This window comes from Plectropomus leopardus, chromosome 6 (genome assembly GCF_008729295.1).
Source record: "Plectropomus leopardus isolate mb chromosome 6, YSFRI_Pleo_2.0, whole genome shotgun sequence".
NCBI lineage: Eukaryota > Metazoa > Chordata > Actinopteri > Perciformes > Serranidae > Plectropomus > Plectropomus leopardus.
This window is the reverse complement of record NC_056468.1, coordinates 23,428,182-23,447,493: the sequence shown is the minus strand read 5'-3', so window position 1 is coordinate 23,447,493 and position 19,312 is coordinate 23,428,182. Positions and strand designations below refer to the sequence as shown.

The 19,312-nt window shown below is 42.5% G+C and overlaps 1 protein-coding gene across 1 annotated transcript in view; it reads left to right on the top strand.

Moving 5' to 3' along the window:
- The window catches only part of ptch1 (patched 1), a 58,004-nt gene that overhangs the window by 15,247 nt on the left and 23,445 nt on the right, over positions 1-19,312 (top strand). The window contains exons 3-13 of the mRNA XM_042488180.1: positions 3,354-3,543; positions 4,549-4,618; positions 4,746-4,837; positions 6,808-7,006; positions 7,152-7,273; positions 10,202-10,349; positions 12,424-12,555; positions 12,757-12,912; positions 13,492-13,590; positions 14,632-14,757; positions 18,969-19,087. Coding sequence (XP_042344114.1) covers positions 3,354-3,543; positions 4,549-4,618; positions 4,746-4,837; positions 6,808-7,006; positions 7,152-7,273; positions 10,202-10,349; positions 12,424-12,555; positions 12,757-12,912; positions 13,492-13,590; positions 14,632-14,757; positions 18,969-19,087 — 1,453 coding nt within the window. The remainder of the gene's footprint in view (positions 1-3,353; positions 3,544-4,548; positions 4,619-4,745; positions 4,838-6,807; positions 7,007-7,151; positions 7,274-10,201; positions 10,350-12,423; positions 12,556-12,756; positions 12,913-13,491; positions 13,591-14,631; positions 14,758-18,968; positions 19,088-19,312) is intronic.

Sequence of the window (19,312 nt, the reverse complement as noted above, 5' to 3'; positions counted from 1 at the left end):
ATAACATACAACAACAATTATCAATTATCTTGAACTGTTGCTGATTGCTTTTCTGTTGACCAACTGATCGGTTAAGACGTTCTAGCTGTAAATCAATTTGTCATTTTCAAATATTTGCTGGATTCAACATTCAAAATGTGATGATTTCTTTTTTTGATAAGTATTATGTGACCATGTTTCAGGCCTTTCTTTGTTGCTGTGGTAACATCCAGTGGGTGATTTGAGGGGAGATGAGGAGGGATAGTATCTTACATTTTGACAGAGCATTTCTATTTTAACTGGCATACTATTTCCAGCACTGGTTTGGCAGACCACAGACCATGCATGTGTTGAATCATCTTACGTGATGCTGCTTTACAAATCAGATCTGTGCATTGTGATAAGCAATGATATTTGAGTGAGTGAAACATGCAAGGAAAAGGCAAGATGAGAGACAACATACAAGTGAGTCATTGAAAGGTAAAGTCACATGGCATGCTCTAAAGAGAGAAGAGTGGTCAGCAAAAACAGAGCTTGTAATCAAGAGTGGACCAACTCCTACATGTCATTTTTCCCACAGGCAGTTCAAAACCAGTGTCTCATCATATGATCAGAGACCATGGTGGTTAGTAAAAGCACAGAGCATCTTTTGAGCAAACATATCCACTCAAATGTGAATTTGGGGTAAAATCAGATGAGTGTTGCTTAAATGAATAGCAAATTTAGTTAAATAGAAGAGAGCAATGCAGAGAGACCCGAGTGAGAAACAGAGTCGGTATGGGAAGCACTTGAAAGTCAGTGACACTTTGTTTTAGGTCACAGCAGCTGAGCCTGGAGCGAGACACCTTCGAGATATCAACACATGCCGGGGTCAACCAGTTTTCTTAGGAGAAGGAATATGGGAATATGTGTCATTGAAGAAACACAGCTGTGTGTACACACACACTCACACGCACATGCTCACCAGTACGTCAGCGCACACTCACACACTCGCACATTTTCTTGGTCCAGCTGGGGTGTTAATTTCACCCCGAGGCTGTGTGAGTGTTGACCCCAAAACGCTGTAACCTCGTGAAGTGTGGAATTCTCTAAGCCCGAGGCCGTGATGTGCTGTTTCCTGTAGAGAGAGAGTACATTCCTGCGACTTGTCCTGGTCCTTGCTGCTCGCTGTAAACTCGGGGTCTTTGGGTGGCAGTCTGCAACCTGGAATGTGTTCAGAGCAGACAGTGAGTTCTTTCCAAGCTTTCTCCTCTTAATCAGACCTTTCTTCATCTCCTCGCACATGTAGAATCTGAAAAGTGGGTGCACCTCTCTGTCCACACCCATGTTTCCCCTCAGCATCTTAACCGAGCCTCAGGCTAGCTCTGCCTTTGAGCGCTGAGTGTACCAGACAAGTCGACTTGTTAGTGCACTGTCAGTGTGCGTAGGGTCTAAATCAGTTCCATGCGTGCTCTTTTGAAGGGAGGGCTGGTGTAACGTAGCCGCGTAGCTGGCCTAGCAGTGGAAAGCATGTCGCTCCGGTTAGCCCGGGCCTGCTATTAATGATGAGTATTATAAACATGCCTTCAGACAGGATCAGATGGGAATGCTGTTTGGGTCCAGAAAAAAAGAAATCAAGTGTGTTTTCCTAATGCCCGAAGACATGGCCCCCTCCCTCCCTGTTCCATTGGTCTGACTGGGTGGTCCAGCTCAGCAGAACAGGCATGCTTATGTTCAACTTTAATGCCATTACAATGGGCTGAAAATATTCAATCTATGCCTGCTGTTGCACGAATCGAGCGGAATTGTTAAATTGGATTAGGGCATAATAAAATGTTACAGAGTTTTCACACAGTCGGCTCTCTCACTGGGCAGTTTTCATGTTGTGTGTGAGAGCGAGTGAAAGAAGATGACTATAAATGCCCGAGCTTTCACTGAACGTTCAGTCACTGATGATGGAAAGGCTCAAATCCTCTGCTCGTAAATCAGACACAGATACACTGCACTGAAGGATGCACACGCAGCCACACGCACATACACACACACATCTCAGGCTGAATTGAGCATGAAACATGCACTAAAACATGCACTTCTATATGCTTCAGAAATTTGCGGGCATTCATTTTGTTTGATGTTGTATTTGACTGAAAATTTAGACTTTGCCCATGCTTGCATGACAGCAATTGCCTGCATTGCCTGTTTGTGTGTGTTTGAGAGAGAGACTTTGCCAGACTTGCCTTGGCTGTATCAGGCTGGAGCAGGGCGGCTCAAGTGCCTGAAAGGCTGCTTTTGTAGCTCGGGCTAGCTGAGAGCTCAGAGCGCACGCACAGGGCTTAGTCTCACCACGATACTGGAAGCAAAGCCTGGAAGAGAGCCTATCTCTCTCTTTATTAAACACATGCACACACACTTACTGTCACACACACACTTACATGTAGTCACCTTTGGTCTGGCGCTGCTGACTTGCTGGCAAATTTGAGTAGGATTGCTGAGCTGTTTCTGTGAAATGTGGATTTGTCGGAGTGATGTTACCACCTTCTTCTGGACTCAGAGGAGTTGGGATGTTTGGATCTGCAGTGGTGCAAGCTCACTGTAAGCAAAGTACTTTTGTTTAAGATAGAAGTGTGATAACGATCTGACCGGGCTAAGATGTCTTTGGGTTTGATTTGCACAGGATCACTTCTTAAGTCACAGATGTTTGAACACATGATGCCGCTTGTGTGTATGTGTGTGTGTGTGTGTGTGTGTGGGTGGGGGTGGGGGGGACATCTGTGTTTAGGATATGTCACTTTCTGTCAATGTTGAAAAGATATATGTACCTACAGTGTAATGTGTTTAGGGCTCATTATTTTCAATTTGCATTACATGTATAAAGTAATATAGTAGCATGACGTCACCTGGACACCTGCAGTAATGCTGCACAATATGGAACAAAAAAAAATCAGATTGCAATTATTTTGACAGATATTAGGATAGGCTACGAGTCAGGATTTTTGTGAAATGCTGACTTTTACATTTCATTTTCACTGAAAGAAAGTGGAGCCCTTTCCTCCACGGCACAGAGCCGTTTATTCATCTCTTGACTTTGCTTATACCCTTAGAGGGACAGCGGGGCATGTTCTCTCGTTCTATCACTAATCTTTTAGCAAATATTAGAGAGAGTAATTTGTTTACTGCAAACTGTGATAGTCGCTGTGTTTTTGCAGCAGAACTTGTGGGTGCATGGAGATATAAAACATAAGTTAAAATCAGTTTAAACCTTTGAAAATCAGTAGAAGCTGAAAATGATGAGCCTTAAATGGACCAAATAAAATCCAGTACAAATGACTCTACATACAGTTACAATGTCTTATGATGTTTGCACAAGTTTAAACGCATTCACTCTCCTTTTACAGTTGGTGGGCGTGTGAACCAGGAACTGAAGTACACGCGGCAGAATATAGGTGAGGAGGCCATGTTTAACCCTCAGCTGATGATCCAGACGCCGCGAGAGGATGGAGCCAATGTTTTAACAGTGGATGCGCTTCTGCAGCACCTGGAGTCAGCTATCCGAGCCAGCAGAGTTCATGTTTACCTTTATAACAGGTAACCAACTATTCCATGTCTGCCTGTGTTCCAGTTTTGCCTCGCCTCATGTCTGAGTGTTTTTAGGTAGAGGTGTGGACACAAGTCACATGACTTTGACTTTCCTGAATAAACCAACCAACGTTAATGCTATTTATTCACAGCAATTATTTCCCTAAATACACTTTGTTTGAACCAGGAGAGAACAATGAAAAACTAACATTACGTTACCAAGCGCCAGATGGGAAAAAAATTATACCTAATATGATATGGTTTACATACAAAAACTATGTGGTCGTTATCAGGGAACAAATTGCAGTATGCAAAGCAGACAGGTTGAAAATTACAACAAGAGACACAACAACTTCCAATTTTGTTTGACGTTTGAAGTTGTGCAAAGAAATAGTTGTGCAAATTTTAATAATATAGCACTGTATTACTAAAATGCAATGTCAGCACAACTTTTTATTAAGTTCAGTCACGTGTTTTAACAAATACAAGTTCAAAATGGCATTTGGCGAAGAGCACAAAATGACTAGGACTTCAAACTCAAAAGTTTAGGACTTTGAACTTTCCTTTGGTCCTGAGTGCAAAGACTTGAGACATGCTCGTGACTTGCAAAACAATGATTGGTCCCTCCTCTGTCTTTGAGTATCATATATTCCAGTTCAGGACAGTTCAAGTCAATTCCATTTTACTTGCCAAAATTAATTAATCAGATTTTTTTTCTCAAAGGGCAGTTTAATGCTTTCAAGTAACAATAACCCTGCAGCAGATATGTGACACTGTAAATTAATAGTTTAATTGGATTGCTTTCTTTAATAATCTGGTATTATCGACATCTCTTTATGCCAATATATGCAGCAAAGCTGTACTATATATCAGTATTCAGCTGTGTTTGGGCTAGCATTACTCATAATGATGAGATTTATTATCACTTATAATCATTCTTTGATCAGTGTAGCCGTAGGAGCTTTTGGTGTCATGACAAAAACTGAACAGAAACTCTTTTGTTCTTGTTTTCAGACAATGGAAATTAGAACACTTATGCTACAAATCAGGAGAACTAGTCACAGAAACTCATTTTATGGATCAGGTAAGATGCAAGTTCTTCACTATGACCATGCATTCATTTGTATTTTGGACTGTTACTCTCTGGATTATAGTGAAACATCACCACTACAAAAAACCTGCTGTGTGTGGGCATGTGTTTGTCCAATTAGATCATAGAAAAGCTACATCCCTGCCTCATCATCACCCCTTTGGACTGTTTCTGGGAGGGAGCCAAGCTCCAGTCTGGAATGGTCTATCTCCCGTAAGTACACAAAAAACCTCCTTTTTACTAGACTGAATCTGTATTTTATGATGTGTCAATCACAACATGCCAACGCAGCGCATCATGAGACTGACTGATCTCCTATAAGCATGATCAAAAGTTATTTTAAAGAACTCTAATTGGGCACACATACTGTAGGGCTTTCCTCACTGTGAGGTCAGTTAGCAAACTGATTAAAATTATGTTTGGGGACAACAAGGCCTCGAGCGCTGAGCTCATGAGTGCTGGTTTTGGAGTTAGATTGTATGATAACAATATTTTCAGATTGTTTTTAAGATGTAGAGCGCGAGAAGGAGGAGATCTCTGGATCTTGTTTTTACCCCTTTAGTAGAAGCTGCCCAAACAACCAAAGAGACACCACATAGGAACAAGAGTGTGTGTGTGTGTGTGTGCGTGCGTGCGTGTGTCTGTGTGTCTGTGTGTGTGTGTGTGTGTGTGTGTGTGTGTGTGTGTGCGCGTCGTCCCCTCTGAAGGCTCTATTGTAGTGGTTGCTGGCATGCGTATCGCTGGCGATAGTTTCTCTCCAGCCCTGGGCCTCACACCATTGTCTGCCCCTTCTGTTGCTAATGGCCTGCTGCTACAGTAATACTCAGCAGACCTTTACCTCTGCATGTGTGTGTGCATGCACATGGTGTGTGCCATCGCCATCAGTGCATATGTGTGTTTTGTGGACATGTGAAAGTGTATCAGCGCCTGATTCTGTGTCATCGGTGTGCATGAATGTGTGTGTGGGTCGCCTGTTGGTCTCCGATGGCAAATAAGGTTTTTACTATGTTCTGGTTGGGAGGCTGGGAATAATAACCCAAGCCTGGTTAAGCACATACAATGTAGTCTGAATGACAGAGAGAGAGAGAGAGAGATGCAGAGAAAGGGAGATTGGAATGTGTGAGGCATAGAGAGAGACAAGGACGGGTTTGGAGCAGGAATTCAACACTGTGCCATTGCATGATGGGAATTAGTCTCCATGTATTGTTTTCTGTCACCTAGCAAGAGAGAGATTACTCTCTGTGTTAAAAAATGTGGCTGTTTTGTGAGGTAGAATTTTGGAGGTAATTACATACAAATGTAATCCAGCCTGGAATACATGATGCCCTAAAATACGCACCAACACACACAACAGTGACAAAACAAGAATGAACAATATTACCTTGCATCTAATTCCCCAAGGAACTGTACGTGCCCACGATCAGAAATGTAACACCTACTGTAGATGAAGCAGTTCATCATTATCAGTGTAGATTTTCTTGCATCTTGTGTTTGCTATTAAGGAAAACTCAGGCACATTTCATTGGTTGTGATAACTAACTAACAAGAAACACCCACCCTCAATCACACAGTGAGCCATATTACATGAACCCTTTATGTGGAGGTAAAACTGAAAGTGAGCACACTGTATGGGGTTGTTGCTGCTGCTGTAGGGGGTCAATAACATGTCACAATTAATCAAAGAACGCTAGCAGTGATTGGCTGAAAGCAAAGCCATGCAAATATATTTTGTAAGAAGTGGAGACAAAAAGTGTCAAATGCAGGTATGATTTGACTGGAGAAGTTTTGATTCTCTGGTACTCAGTTATTTATGTTGATACCTTAAGGTATTGAGTACCAATACCCAGCCGTAAGCATGGATAATTGTTTTATAACTGCATGTTAGCCCCCTGGATCAGATTCTATTAAATCAAAAGGTGCCTAAAGACCCCCATCCTTTTTTAGAACGGACAGCTTGGGTAATCATTTTTCAGTTTGCTTTGGTTTTCTCTTCATGATAAAAATTGGCTCACCTAGCTTGTGAATATGATCTTATTGTGACTGATAGGATGATTGACCAAAAGCACAAATAAAGTTTTCCCAAAAAATTAATTTATAAAGTGCCCAGAAATGGAAACAAATTACCTTAAATCATGGTTTAAGTCACGGTTAAACATTATACTTGTTTATTTTTAACTTTGCAGAGGTAAAGACCCTCTGCAATGGACCAACTTTGACCCTAAGGAGTTCCTTGAGGACTTGCGAAGGGCAAACTTTCCCGTGGACGGCTTTGAGGAAATGTTGGAGAAAGCGGACGTTGGACACGGTTACATGGATAGACCCTGTCTGAACCCTGCTGACCCTGACTGCCCCCTCACAGCCCCCAATAAGAACTCAACTAAGGTAGGCACACACTTAGGCTCAAGCTTTGGGATTGGAATATCTGTGTACACATGCAACATTTATATGTTTTGGTTAAACATAAAGTCTTTAGTTTGAGACAGGCTGCTGACAGCTACCTTCTTGCCTGTTGCTTTTATTGCACCAGCCATTCGACGTTGCGCGGGCCCTGAGTGGCGGCTGCCATGGTCTGTCCAGGAAGTACATGCACTGGCAGGAGGAACTGATCGTAGGAGGGACCACCAAGAACGGCAGCGGACCCCTGCTCAGGTAACATACCCACACTTACACATACACACCCTCATAAACACTGCTGTGATCACTGCAGGGCTTATTCTGGAAAGAGTGTGTGTTTTTTGTTCTTTTATGCTCTCCGAAACGGCGCATACACGCGTGCATGTGCGCAGTGTGCTGTAAATCTTGCAGTCATTAGCAGATTCCAGTGAAATCTTAGAGCTCCAGCTGTTCCTGCTCAGCTCTGGCCGCTCTGCTTGGACACTACCCACTCATACACACACACACATGTGCACAGAGTGATCTATTGCCTGGCTAGTTTGTCCAAATATACAGCGATTTGGGGTACATGGACTTAATTCCAGCACAAGCACCAGGACAAAGCTTAAAGATTATGTAGTATTATGTAGTAGAGTGTGGAATATAATATACAAATTTTTATGTGTTCAATAAGCTGTTTCCTCCCATAACAAAACCACATTTCATTCAGTCAATTACCGTTTCTACATGATTTCATGCAAGTGTAAAACATACCAACAAAAAAAGAAATTAAAAACATGCACACTTTATCACTTTATCAAGCAATAAGAAGCTTCCCTTAACAAATGGGGAAAGCTGCACAAATTGTCCAACATTTTGCTAATGGACCACTTATTTTAATGTGAAATTGCAGTTTGGACGGTGCATGCACATGCATGTACACACAACGGCAATCCCCACACACACATTCACACGCATACTGGTCCCAGAGTACAGTGGGGTGCGTTGTTTGTTTTGTGGTTGTGTTTTTTCCTGGCAAGATTGGGTCATTAGGGTGTCTGTGCGTGCCTGCTTACCCGTGTGTTTGTGTGTGTTTGTGTGTGTGTGTGTGTGGGGGGGGGGGGGGGGTTGCTTGCTCTGTCCATTGCGCTGTTACTGCTGGCACTCAATTTCTACATCTTGTTTACTAACTGCCACCATTACAGTGATTATCACCATATTACAGAGATCACATTCATAAAGAGAGCGACTAGCTAATGCCTCCTCCCTCGCTTCGTAAAATTTGACAACTTGAAATCACATAGACTGACTGGACTCCTGTTCTTAAGTTGCAATCTTTTCCAAATTCACTTCTTAATGACTTAAAAGTTTTATTTCTTTACGACATTCCTGATGTTTGCACCACCAGGACTGAGCATTCCTCATTTCACGATATACACTGGCCATCTTAAAATTTGTCAGAACATGATCAGGAATCTTGTATATTAGGTCCTATTTTTATGTGATCTGGCACTTCCTTTTCCACTATCAAATCCAGTCTATAAATTAAAATACTAATCTTTTGTGCCATCCAACTTCTTTATTTGGTTTGGAATAAAGACAAGATAAGATGTTGACCTGCATTTCTGAGGCGTGTTGGTTCAGCACTGCAGCCATCCAGAAGGGGCTCGGTGGAACGGAAAACAACGTCACTTTTGTCAAGCACAGTTTATTTGAAATACAGTATATTTCTTTGGATGGCTTCCTTTGCCATATCATATCATTGTATAGCTCCTGCATTAGAAATATTATTGCCAAATTTCTGCTAGCAGACACATTTAAACCACCATACTGTATAAACAGTCATATTGCCAAACCCCATAGGGAAATGCAAACTTCACATTATTTGCTGGCAAGTGAGTTGTTGTTTTTTTACGACATCTGTTGCACGTCTGTCCATCCTGGAAGAGGGATCCCTCCTCAGTCGCTCTTTTCGCTTTTTTCGGTTTCCTTAGTCGATTTGAGGGTCTAAGGGCAGAGGGATGCTGTATGCTGTAAAGCCCTCTGAAGCAAACTGGGATTTGAACTGTGATTGTTGGCTGTATAAAACAAGCATTTTAAACATTTCTTTTTGGGCTGTGGGACTATTTTCAGTATTTTCTTGCATGTTATATACCACTGGTTTTCAACCAGGGGTTTTTGAGGAAGTTCCAGGGTGTCCCCAGAAAAATGATGAAAAATAGTTGTGTTGTTTACTTTTTTACTATTTTATTCACAGAAGTAAGCCCAATGTGAATAATAGTCAAAAGAGGGACAATTTTGATTTCACTTTCTTCATTTTTTAATCCCCTCAACGGCTGACAACTCAAGGAGTCTGCTCCATGACCTTATGTGTATTAATTTAGGGGTCCTTGATATCAAATAGGTTGAAAACTGCTGTTATAGACTAATCAAAAATAATATTCACAGATTACTGGAAGTGAAAACAATGGTTATTTGTAGCTCCAGTATAGATATTTTTGATAGCGTAACAAGTGGATGTTTAAGCTGTGCGGTGTGTGGTAAATGAAGCAAGTTTCATGGCTGTGGGCAACTGTATTCTTGGCTCAGTAGTCATATCAGATGGAACAATACTCTGCTTATGCAGCAGGTGTGCTTAACACATCATTGCTTATGATGACTGTTATCCAATGTGCTCCAGGCGCTGCGGTTTTGATATTTTTCTTACTTCTTCCTTTGCAGGTTAAATTAGCACCCTCTCTGCTCTGGGACCTCCTGGTTTAGAAATTAAGGTTGTTTGGTTTGGTTTGGTTTGGTTTGGTTTGATTTGATGAGTTTCTGACGTTATTCCAGCTTTTCTGCTTCCCTCATCTCCCAGCTTTGCTGCTTCCAGTTGACTTTTATTTTGAAAAGCACCCAAGATATATTAGGACTTAGTTCTAATAATCAAAAGATTTTAATGCTAGTTGGTGTTTCAAATCAAACAAAAAAATCTGATAGGTGTCTCTTGTACATTTCAAAATTAAAGTTTCAACCCTGTTCGATGTTATTTACATAATCCAGAAAGTCAGCTCATCACCTTGCTGATCTTCTCATGTAAACATGATGCTGTTAGTGAATACTTGCACCTCATTGACCTCCGTCTGTTTGTTCTCCCTCTTTCATCCTTTCCACCCCTTTTCCTCCCTTTCATTTTGCCACTTTCCCTCCTCCCCGCCTCTCCAGTGCCCAGGCCTTACAGACCATGTTCCAGCTGATGACTCCCAAGCAGATGTTTGAGCACTTTCGGGGCTACGAGGAGGTTTCCCACATCAACTGGAATGAAGAAAAGGCTGCAGTTATACTGGAAGCCTGGCAGAGGAAATACTCTGAGGTAAGGGCCAAAGCACTCCAAAATGAGATGAGGAGAGAGAGAGATCCAGAGAAGAGGGCAAGAACAGAGAAAGGGGAATAGAAATCTTCCCTAAATCCTCTACAACCACATTGTAAATCACTGACCGGATACAGGTGAACATGGAAAGGCCCCATCCAAAGCCTGGGCCCCTGATAGATACTAGAACCACTGTTGGTGTGTGGTACAGGGCTAAAGCTTTCCTCTCGCTGCTCAGTGGAGAGGAGCAAAAGAGCAACAGGGTGAGCAGGTCTGGAATACATTAAGGGAGTGCTGGATATCTCTCTCTCTCTTTCTCTCTCTCGCTCTTTCTTTCGCCGTCGTACAAACACACATGCAAACACACTCAAAAGTTCACACACAATCGCTTTCCCAGCTGTGGCCCCATTGGTGGCTCATGTGTGACATCATCTGGTCTTTGTTTTGGGGGCCCCAACCTCTGTTCGACATGGTGTGACCTTGTGTGTGTGTGTGTGTGTGTGTGTATGTGCATACAAGTGCGTGTGTGCACGCCATTTATCTTGGGGCCCAGAGATCTGATAGTTAAAAACAAGAGGTGTGATTGTTTATTCGAATACAGTGTGTTTATCAATGTCAGTCATAAAAAAAGTAAAAGATACCAAATAGTCTTAACTGTGTTTGTGGTTTTGTGTATTATGCACGATTAGGCTTGTCTGCAAGAATAGTATGTGCATGCATGTCGGTATGCGCCTGACACATGTGCGAGTTCACACGTGGGTGCGAGTGTGTGTGTGATCTAGTGCGTGTTTCTTAATGTGTGTCAGCCAGCATTGCTCCCCACTGAGCAGTAACTGCAGTTAAATGTTGAAGCCATCTGTCTGCCCTGAGATAGTGAGAGAGGGAAAGGATGGGTCATGGTACTGTCTGCAGACTCTCCCAAATACCTCCAACAACAGAGGCCGAGCTCATTATTCAGGGCTGCAATTTTTCCAAACACACAGAGTGGGAGTTACTCCTTCTATACCTTGAGACAAACTGTATATTACAAGTTATTTATCAAACTGGCTAGAAAGCGGATTGGAAGTGAAGTTTGGCTGTCATCTGAGGTGTGATTTTTTTTGAATCAGTGACTGTGTTTATATCCACAAAATATTACATTTTTTCCCTTATTTTGAAATAGACAATATGCCTACTAGGATGTTTACATGTCAAATTAAAATTAAGATAATCCACTAATATTCCTGTTTATATGCAGCCGTGCATACTGGGATTAACATGCCCTAACATATTGTGTTTGTCATCAATATGTGGAAAAGTGGAACAGGAGCCACTTGAGCTATTTTGCTGTTTTTGCATCAAAATACGATTTTTTTCAAAGGTAGACTTGAGTTGTGATATCTCCCGATTTCCATAAACCTGTTGATATCCAAGTCCTTTTTGATTTTCAAAAGTAGGTGTATTCTCCTTCAGGCCAGAAATGTTGGCTTTTCTTATTGGCGTGCATCTCTATCTCACAGCTTTGCAAACTGTTGGCAAGCTGGTTTGTGTACAACACATAAAGCTGACTGTAAACAGACAGAATATCCAAATAAAATATGCTGTTTAAACCTGTATCAAATTCAGAATATTGTCAGATTTGGAATAAAGGTGGAATATTACGGTGCATGTAAATCTACACACCTCTTTCGGTCAGCAATCCAAATTGAGGTTATAACAAGAAGGGTTCATTGCTACTGGAAATCAGGCAGTTTGAAAGGGTCTGTTATGCATGTAAAATTTGGGCAAATTTGCACTGATTAGACTGTGGCAGGATAGAGAACATAAATGAGCTTTTATACAGTAGAGAACTGCTGTTATGGCTGAGTGGTTAATAAACCTGAACTTGAGAATTCACTGAGCTGCTGCTATGCGAGTGTAAATGCAGTATATTTGATTTATTCATAAGAAATCTCCTTAAGCCACTTGTTATATGTCATTCCAAATCTTTCTCATTGCTTTGGAAGACTCCTACATCTCCATCGATTATTCCCTATTGATATTTTTAAAGTAGCTTTTCCTCTGTATATAACTATTTCTATTTGTCTCTCTTTTCTAGGCGGTGCTGCAGAGCGTGGCAGCAAATTCGTCTCAGAAGGTCTTGTCTTTCACCACCACCACTCTGGAAGATATTCTCAAGTCTTTCTCTGATGTCAGTGTCATCCGTGTTGCCAGTGGATACCTGCTGATGGTGAGAGCATTGCCATAATAAAATATTTAACACAATTTGAAAAAATGTGATATTATATTTTGTGAAATGCGTTTTGTAAAGAGTTTTGGGCAACCATTCAAGGCTTGAAGAAGTTAAAAGAGGAGGGAAGATGTGCAGTGATTGACTTACACGCAACAGGTCGATTGATAAATGGATTACTTGTTCACTGTTTGTGCTTAGCTGGCGTATGCGTGTCTGACCATGCTACGGTGGGACTGTGCCAAGTCTCAGGGGGCTGTGGGGCTGGCGGGGGTCCTGCTGGTAACACTATCTGTGGCAGCTGGCCTGGGCCTCTGCTCTCTCCTGGGCATCTCCTTTAATGCTGCAACCACGCAGGTAAGTTGTCAGTTAGTAACACAACTTATTCACACTCAAAAAAGCTGCTAAAAATCAGCCAGTGAGACTATTATTGTATTTAAGGCAAGATTATAGTCTTTCAGTGGATTGTTGTTTTGCAGGTTTACATGTTGTGTTTATTAACATAATTTTAACATCCTCATTAGAATTAGAATCTGTGTTATAGGACTTTCTCTTTCCAGCTGATAGGACTACATACCAAAGCTTTGGTATCGATTAAACCTCCCTCAACACTAATTAGGTTAAATACCCAGCTCTAATGGCTAACACATAATAGATAAATTGATATGTTGTAATGATTTAAGTAATCACATAAAATGCTTATCACTGTCATCCTATAACATCGCTTGATTACGAAAAATCTAAAGTATTGTCTGTGGTGATGTATGGCTTTGCCTGCCCTGCACTTAGTTACTACCCCCAAATCCTCCAAATTGTCAGAAGAATACTTAGAACAGGTAACACTATAAACTAGAAACTAGAAACTAAAAAGTACTGAAATGGTTGCACTGGCCATGTTCCTCTTTGTTGCTCATGAAGTTTGCTTGTGTACTCCAGGTGCTACCCTTCTTGGCTCTGGGTGTGGGAGTGGATGATATCTTCCTCCTTGCTCATGCCTTCAGTGAGACCGGACAGAACAAGAGGATCCCATTCGAGGTGAAGCAAACATCCACACTGTTCCTTACCCCCCTGCTGTCTTATCTCTCCTGTAGAGGAATGTGTGAAAGCCTGTCCATGCCTGCGATGTAGCATCTTTGTGCCACACACTCGGCCCACTTATCTAAGCAATGCTCCATATTAAATATGTTCCTTTCTGAAAACAGAAGGCCAACCATTGCAGTCTTTATTGGATCAAAAATCAAGCCGATTGAGGCACATACAGCAAAAGCTGGCAGAAAGTAGTACAAAAGTTTACAAAGTTTACAAAAATGTAAATAAAGTGTATATTTTTGCAACCTCATGTGGGTATGTGTGTGTGTGTGTGTGTGTGTGTGTGTGTGTGTGTGTGTGTGTGTGTGTATGTTTTTGTGGAGCGGGATAACTTCTCATCTCCAGAGGGGGGAAAACACAGGCATGTATTTGCTTGTTTTTGTTTTCCCCTGCTTCCCTCCCCTTCTCGTCTCTATGCCTCCCTCATCCCCCAGCTTCCTTTGTGTGGCTGAGATGAAAACTAAACAGAGCTGAACCTGATCTCTCCTGTCTGACACACACACACACACACACACACACACACACACACACACACACACACACACACACACATATACATGCACACAGAGGTGCACACGCCTGCAAACACTTCTTGTGTGGTCCTGCACGTCCTCAAATCTTCACACAATTACCGCCAAACCTTGCGGGGGTGTGCTTATCACTGAATAGTAAAAAGTATAGAAGTAAATCAGCAGTCATGATAACACTAAAAAATGATTTGTTTTGAGGGCCAACGTGTCATTATGTTCTTTATTATTTTCTACTTCTACCTTTACTCTTCAAACAGAAGTAGACGGGCCCAGGTGGATTATTTAAGAGCACTTTAGGGCTTCGAGAAACGTTGCAATCACTGTCAGTCATATCAGTATTATGATAATTGTACATAATCTCAAGTATTACACATTTGCCTCTGGCTACAACCTGATCAAAAGAGTTGAGTTTCATTGCTTTTTCCCTTTCATCTACCTCTCTATCTGTTTCTATCAGGACCGTACAGGGGAGTGTCTGAAGAGAACAGGGGCCAGTGTGGCTCTCACCTCAATCAGTAACGTCACAGCATTCTTCATGGCGGCCCTCATCCCCATACCAGCGCTCAGAGCCTTTTCTCTTCAGGTATGCCCGAGAGTGACTATGTGTGAGTGTGTGTAAGAGAGAGTGTAGTCGTGTGGGGCCTCTCACTAATAGTCCTCTTCCAGTCCTCATTGGCTCCAGATTTCTCCAGACAGTTGTTTTATTGATTTCTTTCATCAAACTGAAAGTGAAGTAAGTGTGTGAGTGTGTGTGTGTGTGTGTGTGTGTGTGTGTGTGTGTGTGTGTGTGTGAGGAGTGTGTATTTCGTTAAATCCATTCAGCCCCCTCCCTACCCCCCTCCCTCCCCCTTTGAGGCTGTTTAGTGGTGAGCCCGGTGTCCGTCCAGATTGTGGCTGAGGTCCATGTAACTGAATCCCCCTGCGTGTGTGTGTGTGTGTGTGTACTTGCCTGTGCATATGTGAGTTGGGTTAGTTGTAGTATCTGTGTGGGAGGTTTGAAAAGCAATGGTCTAGCTGTTTGTGTGTGTGCATGTGTGTATGCCTGTGTGTGTGTGTGTGTGTGTGTGTGTGTGTGTGTGTGCGTGTGCGTGTGCGTGTGCGTGCATGGGTGCGTGTGTAAAGATGGGGGGGTACGTCGAGAGGGGAGCTCTGACTTCTCAAACATCTGTCAGTAATTATAGACGTCACCAGAAAAGTGAAAGCCGGGACAGAAAGAGACATCCATAATCACTGAATTGTTGATTCATACAAACGCTCACTCAGTCAAGACGATATCAGATGAAACCTTTGATGATGCCTGTATGAAGCCTGAGTCTTTGCTGCAGTATAAGAAACAGAATGACAGAGCAAGAGAGTAGAACCTATGAAAAGTAAATAAAAATATATACACAAAAGTGTTGCCCAAAACAAGTTGATTGGTAATGTTAAGCCATCACCAACATCACTAAATTCATCATATTTTTCGTTTAACCGTGTTATGCCATGTTTCTCTACCTCTTCAGTCGATGCAAAGGGTGTAGTGTACCAATGGTTGGGTATCATTCACATTTGAACCAGTGCTGGCACTGGTATCTGGAAGTCTGCTGCCAGATACTGGTACCCAACAATACCTTTCTGTGGTACTTTCCTCCCTCTGTACTAACAGTAGTTGAATTTACACAGGGCAGCACGGTGGCTTTGTGGTTAGCACTGTTGCCTCACAGCAAGGGGGTCCCTGATTCGAATCCCGGTTGGAAAGGGGTTCGGTCCAGGCGGGGGCCCTTCTGTGCGGAGTTTGCATGTTCTCCCCGTGTCTGCGTGGGTTCTCTCCGGGGTCTCCGGCTTCCTCCCACAGTCCAAAGACATGCAGCTCAGGTTGATTGGTGACTCTAAATTGCCCTTAGGTGTGACTGTGAGCGTGTATGGTTGTCTGTCTATATGTGTCAGCCCTGCGATGGTCTGGCAAACTGTCCAGGGTGTACCCCGCCTTCTGCCTGATGACAGCTGGGATTACGAGGACAAGCGGTTACAGAAAATGACTGACTGATTTTACACACAATATAAAGTAAAACCCCTCCCTACCTACCTCCCCCCTCCCAAAGCCATCCCTACACCTTCAGCCTGTCAGTCTGTCACCAGGGCACGGTGTGAGAACGCTGTTGTGTATGTTTTGAAGAAAGCAGCTGGGGGGCAGATTTAGCCATACAAAGAAATAGCAGCCACCAGTGAGATCCCTGTAACAGCACGATATATCGCATTGGGGAAAGTCAGAGAGGACTTGGCCCTTCCTAATTACCACCACAAAATCTTAACATGTCATTAAAGATAATTGTGTAGTCCCCTTTGATGGACTTTCTGTTCAGATTTGATGTTTGATATTTGGGGAAAACATTGACATTTTCAGGTAAAATGCAAAATAAATCACGAAAGATAGATTCATACATTCAGTAGCCAATTTCAACGTGCATTTTGAGAAACAAAGGTATGACAAGTGGTAATAAATAATGCTTGTATGCATTTATTTGCAGTTTATGTAAAATCATAGTGAAAATACTATATACACTACACTCTCTCTCTTACTCTCTGTCTCACGCACACACACATACATTCACACAGAGTGAGGCGAGATGTCGCCACAGTGAGTACAATATTAGCATGTGTGGATAGATGGCTTTAGTACAGCGAGTCTGTCAAACATGATCCATTTACCCCATGGGTCTAATCCATGCGGCCGCGTATTATGCACACAAATACACACACTTGGAGACAAGCACACACACACATGCACATAGCATGCATACTTTACACTTGTGGTTTTGTGACTGTTGGAGGGCGGACTTGCAGTGAGGCAGACAATCATGCCGATACCCATCTTTTATTATCAAACACACGCACACGTCAGAACAGCAATCAGCGTTGCTCATCTCTCAGCATCGTAGATATGTGTGTTAATATGTGCGCGTGTGTTTCTTTATCAGCAGTCGGCACTTCCTGTGGTCGACTCCTCCACAGATTCATCTTTCTCCCTCTTTCGTACGTTATTTCTCCCATTCACTTCCTTCCATCAGTGTGACCAAAATAACAGGAATCTTGTCCAGATAACACAGAAATACACACAGGAACACACACATTCGTGCTCCGAGGACAGATGCGATGATAAATCTCAGTACTCCGAGGTCAGTTAGCGGTCAGTATGTGTGTGTGTGATTGTGAGTGGAGTCATACTGTATCTGTCTGGACATTAGCGGGCCAATCGAGAATTAATTGTTCTACTCTACTTCCAGAGGCTTCGTCTCTCTTGTTCTCTCACATTATTTCTCTCTCTTGTTGACAGAGCTGAAGAATGAGATTGGGGGGGGGGGGGGGGGGGATGTGTGTGTGTCTGGTTGGTGTTAAAGTGTAGTTTAAGTAGGAGGCTGCACATTTTTTTAAGCTGGCAGTAGATACGTGTGTGTACGTGCATTTTTTTTGTGCGAGTGTGTAAGGGGTGTGTATTGTCTGTACAGCCGCAGCGCCTGCTCATCACCTCAAGCCCCGCGGGCCTCCGGCTCCTTGGGTGGTCTGGCACACACTCAGGATTGTGTGTATATGTGTGTCTCTGTGTGTGTGTGTGTGTGTGTAGTGGTCTGGCAACTACGCAAGATCCAGATTGTACTCCGGGCAGGGCCCCAACCTAACCCAACCCCCACCCTCTGCTCCAGTGCACCACCTTCAAATACTTAACCACAACACTGCACTGGCTTCTATTACACACACTCACACACACACACACACACACACACACACACACACACACACACACACACACACACACACACACACGCCTCACTTTTTCTTTGCATACTCAGTGTTTTTGTTCTGAAAGGAATTGAAAATGTGTTGAAAGGCAGCTTTTTCCTCAACACCAGCTTATTCAGATTGTGTTATTTCAAGGTATATTTAACGCCTCCCAGTGTTTGTGTTAAAAGTCAATAATTCTTTGAGACCGACAGCTTCAATCATACAGCTACCCAATTATTTTTCCAATATGGAACTTGCATGTATGGAGATGCAGGAATAATTACTTAGAAATAAATTTCATTACATTTAATTGTGTTTTTATCTCAGGGTTTGAAGTTTTGTCCTGTAAAAAGTCTACTTGTCTTTTGCTTCTGTTGGATTTTAATTTAATTTATTCACCTTTTTGAAGCCCCAGCTGCTTTAGATTTTAGCCCTTTGTACACAGAGAACCTGTAATACTGCTGCAAGAAAGACTTAATTACTCCAGCTTTGCTTTCTAACACAAAACCAAAAAATGCTGCCCCTGGGTTTGGTATTAAAACCCTAAAGAAGAAGCCTGATAATTATGACACAACTGCGTTTAGTGTGACATTCAACTGCTGTCGGCACTTTCTAAAAAACTACAAAACATGGCAATAACAAGAATTTATAGTACCTGTTAAATGGCGGTGGATCTCATCCTCTGCTCGGAGGGAAGCTCACAGACCTCATTGTCCTCCCTGTTTGTGTACATTTTTGGTTTCTGTTCTTCTTTGAGTTAGCTACTAACTGCTGTTAGCTGGTGGTGGTGGGTCCTGGTGGTTGGTAGTACACATAACACATAATCAAAACAGACATTGGTTCAGCTCTGTTGCTACCTCCGCCGCCCGCTTAAAAGCAATACCACTCTGTTCCCTTATTGCATGTTCGTACTTTTTATACCGAACATTGAGGCCGCACTGTGTACAATTTATTAAAAATCAATCGACAGCCCAAGTCTTTTATTTAAAGCAACTTTTCTCTTAAATAACAGAATGTTTTCTGCATTTCTTGCAGGCTGCAGTGGTGGTGGTGTTTAATTTTGCCATGGTGCTGCTCATCTTCCCCGCCATTCTCAGCATGGACCTCTACCGACGGGAAGACAGACGTTTCGACATTTTCTGCTGCTTCTACAGGTGTGCACCCACACATAAAGGAATAAACAAAGAACTTCTTTCATTTCTGATGAACGTTATTGCTCTTCCAGTTATTAATTCCCTTCTTTTAAGTTTTCCTCTGATCTCTGATCTGAGAATGAATAACCTTAAGACACAGTTATCTCTGAGATATGTTCACCTTAATCCCCCACAGTCACAGCCTAATTACTGCTTAAGTTGTCTGTTTCTGTCTGGCTGCTTGGT